The following is a 7,287-nucleotide window of genomic DNA, read 5'->3' as shown; positions in this document are numbered from 1 at the left end:
GACTTAATGTTGTTTTCAAAAATTTTTATAGCAAAAAACTGCTCAATGGAAATTCTTATGAAAAAATCAAATGCTTATGAAAAAAAAACATGCTCAATCGAAAATTTGAAAAAAAATTGCGCTAAAAAAAGTCGAAGCATAGATAGATAGATTTCATGATTTTTTAAGTTTTTTTTCCTGGTGACGTTCCAAACGTTTAAGCTCATTTTGATGTCACAAAACTGAGTACGCATACATATGCAAAATTGCGCAAAATTGTTAACTTTTGTAAGTATTGGATAAAACCGAAAAGAAAGTCAAAACGGAAATTTTTATTGAAGGAATGTGTCCTTCTGGACTATTGACATGACATTTTTAGAGAGCTGAAGAGGTTAATTTTGCCATAACTGATCATTAGAAGATAAGACATCTAAAACTGGGTACTATCTAGCTCTCAAACGCATGTTGTTAGTCTTTAATTTGAACAACTGCTTTCACATTTTAAGGAGTTTTAACTAGACTATTTTTTCTTACTGTTTTTCGACAACTGTCTGAATCTTTCAAATGACATCACAGTGTAAAAGTTCAGGTTTAGTTTTACTGTTAAATTGCTGATCACGAAACAATAAACATTTGATTAAATTTCATTGAGAAAAGATCAATAAAAAAATAGGATTGCGTCACTTTTTAATGCTGTTTGCTTCCTAAGCAGCTCTATGCATATACGAAAAAAGAATTAAAACACAGTTAAGAGGATTGGAATTGGGTGCATTGTTGAGCACTATTTTGACAAAACCTACTACCCACTTGATGTCAGTTAAATCTATCATTAAGGATTAACGCAATAAGTGACAGTATTTAGCCTGCAAAATGTCTAAAATCTGTTTCTCGGACACAATTTTAGCCATAACTGCTGCATAAAATGCTAGGTTCTCAAATAATCTGCTCTGTGACCCAACAGGTGCTTGATGCCTTAAAAACATTTGCTATGATTTTCTGAATTATGATGTATGATTGCAATAGTTTTAAGAATATCAAGCGGCATAATTTTTTGATCAGTTCTGGTTTGATTAATTTCGATTTTTAGTTCTAGATTTTTTAATTCTAGATTAACTTCATTCTCATTTTTTCTTCATTTTAGCTTTCAATTTTATTAGCATTATTGTGTTTAGAATTTACTTCAACTAAATGATCAATGTAGAAAAATCGTTAAGTGTACTGAGAGTGCTGTTTGTTTTCCACCTGTCTATTGTCACACTCTACTGCGTTTCATTCCCTCTAAGATGAATACCATCACAGTTACCAAAACGTCCCCGATTATATCCCATACATTATATTACTAAGAAGCTTACTCATCCTCCACGCAGAGTTCATTCCATTCTTGCCCTACTCCAGACATTTTCTATTTGAAACGTAAGAAATTAATCTTTTAGTTAAACATAAACGACGAAAACCCGTACGTTTTCTCTTTGGCATTGTCGTTATGTTCGGTTACTAAGCGTAAGATACCGTTATAAAAAGATTTCAAGACCTTTAGTTACTTCGATTTGATTATTTGAGTTCTAGAAGTTCTCAATGAAGGACTGTTTCCACTGTTCCATCTATTTCGATTCAAAAAGATGATTTTTCTGCTTTGAAAACATCAGGATTTGTTTAAAAATATATATGCAATTGCATGGTTTTTTGTGAGTCAATTAAAAATTTTTGTAGTTGAAGTACTATTATAGTTTAGCACAAAAATTTACACCAAATTTATTAAGACTTTCGACAGAAACTCTCATAAATTGGGTGACGTCAGAAAGTGAAACAGTGCTTCCAACAAGAAACTGAAGTCCCTTTGGATTGGCATAGCCAATGGACGACCCCAACCAATCAATTGAGCAAGAGTCACCAAAACCAGTCAAGGCAAAGAATGTTAGTCAGCTGAAGTATCTCGTTTTTGAATTAATCTATTATATGCGAGTATCAAAAGGCTATCTAGGCTAAGTCTCCTTAAGTTCTTTATGAGCAATCTTGAATTTTATATTTTTAAACCTCCCTAGGCGATCTCCGCAAGATAAGATATTGCAAGATTCTTGCAAATGACGGTCATCTTGCAAGATATTGCAAAAGACAGTTATCTTGCAAGATCTTCCAAGAGAACGGCTATCTTGTAAGACTCTTGCAAGATTCTTACAAGATCTTGTCTCCAATCATTAATGAGGAGCCCGTTCGAGCTTCTGTACGTATCTAAGCATGTATGAAAACTGCGCTAACGGAAATTTTGATTATGTTGGGTCAGAGAAGCCTCCGATTTAGTACTGTCAAGCCTAAATTGTGAAACTTTGCGTCTCTGGTCTATAAATATTGACAAACCCACACCAGAATCCTCAAACATAATTCTCTTTTAATAAAGAATCTAGCAAACAATCACCATAATGTCTGCAGCAATTAATAGCGAAGTAGAGAATTTTCAATATCCTGCATTGACAAATCATATCTTTGAGTGGTTCGACTGTGAATCGGAAATCCAGAAAAGGGGGAGGTTTAAGTTACGCGAGGCTTTCAAGTAACTGAACATTTCAGGCATTGATCGCGAACGCCGTTGTTGTTCGCGATATTAGCGAGAGCTTCGCAATGACTTCCGCAAAGTCATTTAATGATTTTAAAATACGTGTTTTGCTATCTAACTTAAAAGACCCACGTGTAAGTTTTAAAATGCCGAGAATTTGCAGAACCCGAAGTTAAAATGCCAGAAGTTGCTATATACATGGCTAGAAGTTGACTTTCGGCGTTTTTAAAGGTGTCCAAGTCGAGGTGGCCAGACCGAAGTAACCCCTGATCAGACGATCTTCGAGCGCACACATGTTCTCGGTGAGCTCGAATTACATGGTCTGGAAAAGGCTTCGAGCGCACTTTAGTCTGGACAATGGTCTGGAACTCGTCTGGACAATGGTCTGATACTTGTCTGATCAGAAGCGGCTTCGAGCGCACTTCGAGAGCACAAAGAACTTCGAGCGCACACTAGTCTGATCAGAGGTCACTTCAGTCTGAGACGGTCTGATCAGAGGTCACACTTGTCATGGACGGTCTGATCAGAGGCAATTTCGAGCGCGACCTCAACCTGGGTGTAAATTGCGCGTTTCATGCAACGTTATGATACTCTGTTGCGCGGTTCTCAAGAAAACCATATAGGAACTACGGGCATTGAAATTTTTAATACTCGCACGTGTTGTATTTCTGAACCTTTTAAATACAATTCTTGACAGTTGACTCCAGACCAAGTGGCTGAGTTGAGAGAGGCGTTCAACCTGTTCGACACAGACGGCAGTGGATCCATATCAACTCTGGAGTTGGGGGAAGTGCTGGCCACTCTGGGGGAGCCAGCCACTGAGGAGGAACTGGCCACCATCATCGCAGAAGTCGACAAAGATGGTGAGATACCAACAGCTAGGGAACATTCATCTACTTAGATATTGATTGATCACTGCCTTTAGTTCTTCGCAAACCCAACTTAGTGAGATTTGCAATTAATTGGTTCAAATGGTGGCACATATGATCTACAGATGATATCTTTTTGAAATAATTCTCACTGCTGACTAATATTTATTCTTTGCATCCCCCAGACGCACGTGCCATACTTTTACAATGATTTACTATGTAGTGGCACGTGTTCTGTAACGGGGGAGCAAAGCGTACTGGGGGAGGGGGGCATAAACGTAAAACGATCCAATTTGTAAGAAATATATCCAATAGCTTGATTTACAAACTTTTAAGATTCCCAATTGATAGTTTTAATTCACAATTGACCTCATAATTAAACACTCATACGTTTACAGCATTTGGCCGAAACCAACTTTTAAGGAATTCCCTCTACCCCCAAGACTGCGAGTGCTATTTTTTACATAGTACCATTAGATCCAGCAATCTATTAATTTTAATGGGGTTGGGGGGGTAGGTTGAGAATTGATCCCTTTATAAATTAGATCTTTTCTGTTTGAACTACGGATGTGCGCATTCTAGGCAACGGAGAAATAGACTTTCCAGAATTCCTGCAGATGATGGCAGGCAAGTTGAAAGAGAGGAAATTGGAGGATGATCTGCAGGAGGCATTCAGGATATTTGACCAGAATGGAGATGGTAAATTCCCTTTATGAAAACGTTCTGATGAAAAAGTGCGATAAGAGATCTTCATACAGAGACAAAGCTATTTGCAGCACAGCTTTCTATAACAAAACATATCCTTGATAAAACTTCGACGTGATATATTTCAGAAAAACAAATACGGAAAAAATTACGGTTTTTTAAGCGTTCGGCAAAACGCTCGAACTAAACAGAAGTTAGACAAGTTGGCAAAATGAGCTTCGGCATTAGCTCAATTTTTCGTCGGTATATGAAAAAATGGAGCAAGTTGCCACACGATACTCGGTTATCAAGAAACGATGAAACTTTTAAGGAAAGACTGAACAGTTTTTAATTGTTCCGACACACTTGTGGGGGGAACTATATACTCAAATGGGTTCTTTTGTTCAGACAATTTTTTCCGATCAATATACTCATCGTAGAGAGTTGAGACTAGTATCATTAGTCATTAGAAAGCTCATCCAGCGTAGAATATGAAATTAAACAGTTTTTATTTTCGTTTTTTACAGGGAGTTATCGGGGTTTAAACTTGAGAAAAGTCGAATGAGTTCCGTTGTTACCGAGTTCCGAAAAAGGCTCCAAATAAGCATTTGTATCCTACTTCGTTTAAATTTGCGGGACGTAGAGACCTAACATCTGCTGCCACAATCCTTGAGAACTCCAAAAACGTTCGCACCTTTGCATTCTATTTGAGTTTTCTGGAATTAAATTTTTGCAGGTTTTTCGAGAAATAAACCTAATAATTATACAAAATGAATGATTTATTTGAAGTGTATTGAAATATATCATTTGCAAACTGATCTATTTTGCAAACAGATGGAATAACTATTTTTTGTTAGAAGCGTGGAAAAAACCAAGGTTAAGAATGGGCTAATCCTGGATTCTTAAAATCAATGATTATTCGGACTACATAAGGGCGCAGTTTTCAAATTTTTTTTTGCAATTTTGTTTTTATGTTGATTACAGACGAGAATGATTCCAAATCACGGCCGAATCAGTGACAGACCCTAATTAAAGCAAAACAAGGCCATATGAAAAAATAGTGTGTGTGTTCAAAGAAAAGCTCATAGTTTTTATGGCTTGGACAATTTATTTTTGTAAACTTGAATTGTAAAATGATTTCTTTCGTTTTGCATTCATTTGTCGATCGTTTCGTGACTTCGTTTTATTAAAAAAAAATATTCAATTGGGTTCTTAAATAGCTGCAGTTGAGCCTGTACAACGCCTTCATTTGTTATCTAATGCCTCTCATGGTTTTGAATTTGTTTGTTTTAGGAAAATGTCAGTGAAGTTTTCATATTTGTCATTTTTTAAACTTATTTCTGTCAACATGTTGATGAGTGTCAATGTATACCGGGGCAACAAATATTTCAAGGGAAGGAAAAAAATACTCTATAATGGTTTTAGTTTTAAGTGTTGGTTTTTTGGCTTTCTCACTACGCAATTTCATAAAAGTTTTGTGAAAATTTCAATAAATTGCTGTTTGTGAGGTAGTTATTTGTCCCCTTCTCAAGTAATCATATTAAAGATAGCTCAATTTTTATTGAAAAAATGCGCAAAAAAAATTTTTTTAATGACTTCCGTGAAAAGTTGATAGTTTTAACGACTGCGAACTCCTTCTCTCACAAAACATACTGGAGTTTTGTCTTGGCCTGTAATTGTGGTTCTTTTTGTTTTCGTAAAGCATATTCCTGTCAATCAAAGGCTTAAATGCTTCCACCAATGTTTAAAAGAATCTGTTCACTGATTTCAGATTTGAGCTAACTGTTTTCATGACTTTCAGTAAGTTTTTTTAGGAAAATAATTCTGGTACATTTCAATTTTTGCAAATTTTCTTGTATTTGGAGTTCTTAATCGTTCTCTTTCCAACTTATCCCAAAGCTAAAGATAGCTCCAACTGGCATTGAGGGAATAAGTCAAAGAACCCTGTTTAAAGGTTTCATTGAAAAGCCTATTGTTATAACGGCTGCGCAACCGTGCTCTCCCAAAAATTATTAGGAGTTTTTGTTTTTGCCTCTAATTGTCATCTTTTTGTTTTCTTTCGGCATATTCAAAACAATCAAAGGCCGACTTGATTGCTTCCAGGACTGTTTAACTGAATTCTTTTCCCGAATTCAGTTTATAGCTAACAATTTTGAATATTTTCAATTAAATTTATTATTGACAGAGCTCGTCAATTTTCTGTTGCTCTAGGCAAAAATTTTCCTGTTGATTATGTTTTAGCAGATGTCTATAGAGCTGTGTTTTAATAAAAATTTCGTGAGGTTTCGATGCTGGTCAAAAACTTTTGATTCCCTTGTCGTCTTTTCCACAAACACCCTTTACCTAGAAGACCCAGTTGAAATGAAAAACATCCAAGCAAATCATTCTATTCTATCGTCATTTCATAGTTTTGAATGGATTCAGCACTGTGCCTTCAATAAATTCAGTGCGATTTTGTGTTCTGTCCGTATTTGCTGTTGTTGTCGTCGTATGAATTGATCTCAAAAATGATAAGCATAAGTGGCTTCCTCAGCAGATGCAAATCGATCTGTTTTGTTTGAAGTTGAATTCTTAAGGTTCGTTGGAATTCTTCAAAGAAATATTTCTCTTAAAAAATTAGTGGATTTTTAGCTTTGTCGTTTATTTTATTTCCTTCAATTTTGTAGCTCGGTCTCTGTAGAGACAGGTCGTATACCTTTTCGAGAAAACCAAGATACAATCTTTAAAGTAGTTTTATTTTCAACTCATGTCTTTTTGGTTTTGGTACTACGCTTTTCCATAAGAAAAGTGTTGATTTTCGGATATTTGGCAATTCTGAGTTTTGTTCCTTTCCACGTTATCACACTAATGGAGTGGCCTAGTTCGAGTTAAGGAAATGTAGAGATAACCATGTTTAAAATTATCCATCAATAGCCTATGGTTTGATCGGTTGCTGCATTGCGTTCTTGTTAAATTCATTTGTTTTTTGTTTTGTTTTTGCCGATAGTTTGGCGTTTTTCCGACATATTACGGATAAGGGCAAGCCTCAATTGCTTCCTACGACGTGTGAACTAGCCTTCTTAATGAGCCGAGTTGATGCAAAAGGTTTCAACCAAATTGAAAATGTTTTCGAACTTTGTTCAGTTCTTTGTTGGCCTATCACTGAGTCACATTATTGAGAGGTCTTATATTCTATCCAATGAACATCTAATGAAGTAAAGATTG

At 35.8% G+C, this 7,287-nt stretch overlaps 1 protein-coding gene across 1 annotated transcript in view; it reads left to right on the top strand.

The window, feature by feature from the left end:
• Nucleotides 1-1,109: 1,109 nt before the first annotated feature.
• The window catches only part of LOC142340120 (calmodulin-like), a 30,989-nt gene continuing 24,811 nt past the window's right edge, over nt 1,110-7,287 (top strand). Inside the window, exons 1-3 of the mRNA XM_075390569.1 lie at nt 1,110-1,893; nt 3,228-3,393; nt 3,982-4,098. Coding sequence (XP_075246684.1) covers nt 1,834-1,893; nt 3,228-3,393; nt 3,982-4,098 — 343 coding nt within the window. The 5' untranslated portion in view covers nt 1,110-1,833. The remainder of the gene's footprint in view (nt 1,894-3,227; nt 3,394-3,981; nt 4,099-7,287) is intronic.

This window comes from Convolutriloba macropyga, chromosome 5 (assembly GCF_964194025.1).
Source record: "Convolutriloba macropyga chromosome 5, txConMacr16.3, whole genome shotgun sequence".
NCBI lineage: Eukaryota > Metazoa > Xenacoelomorpha > Acoela > Convolutidae > Convolutriloba > Convolutriloba macropyga.
Note: the sequence above shows the minus strand (reverse complement) of the source record. Positions and strands in the feature narration are given on the sequence as shown.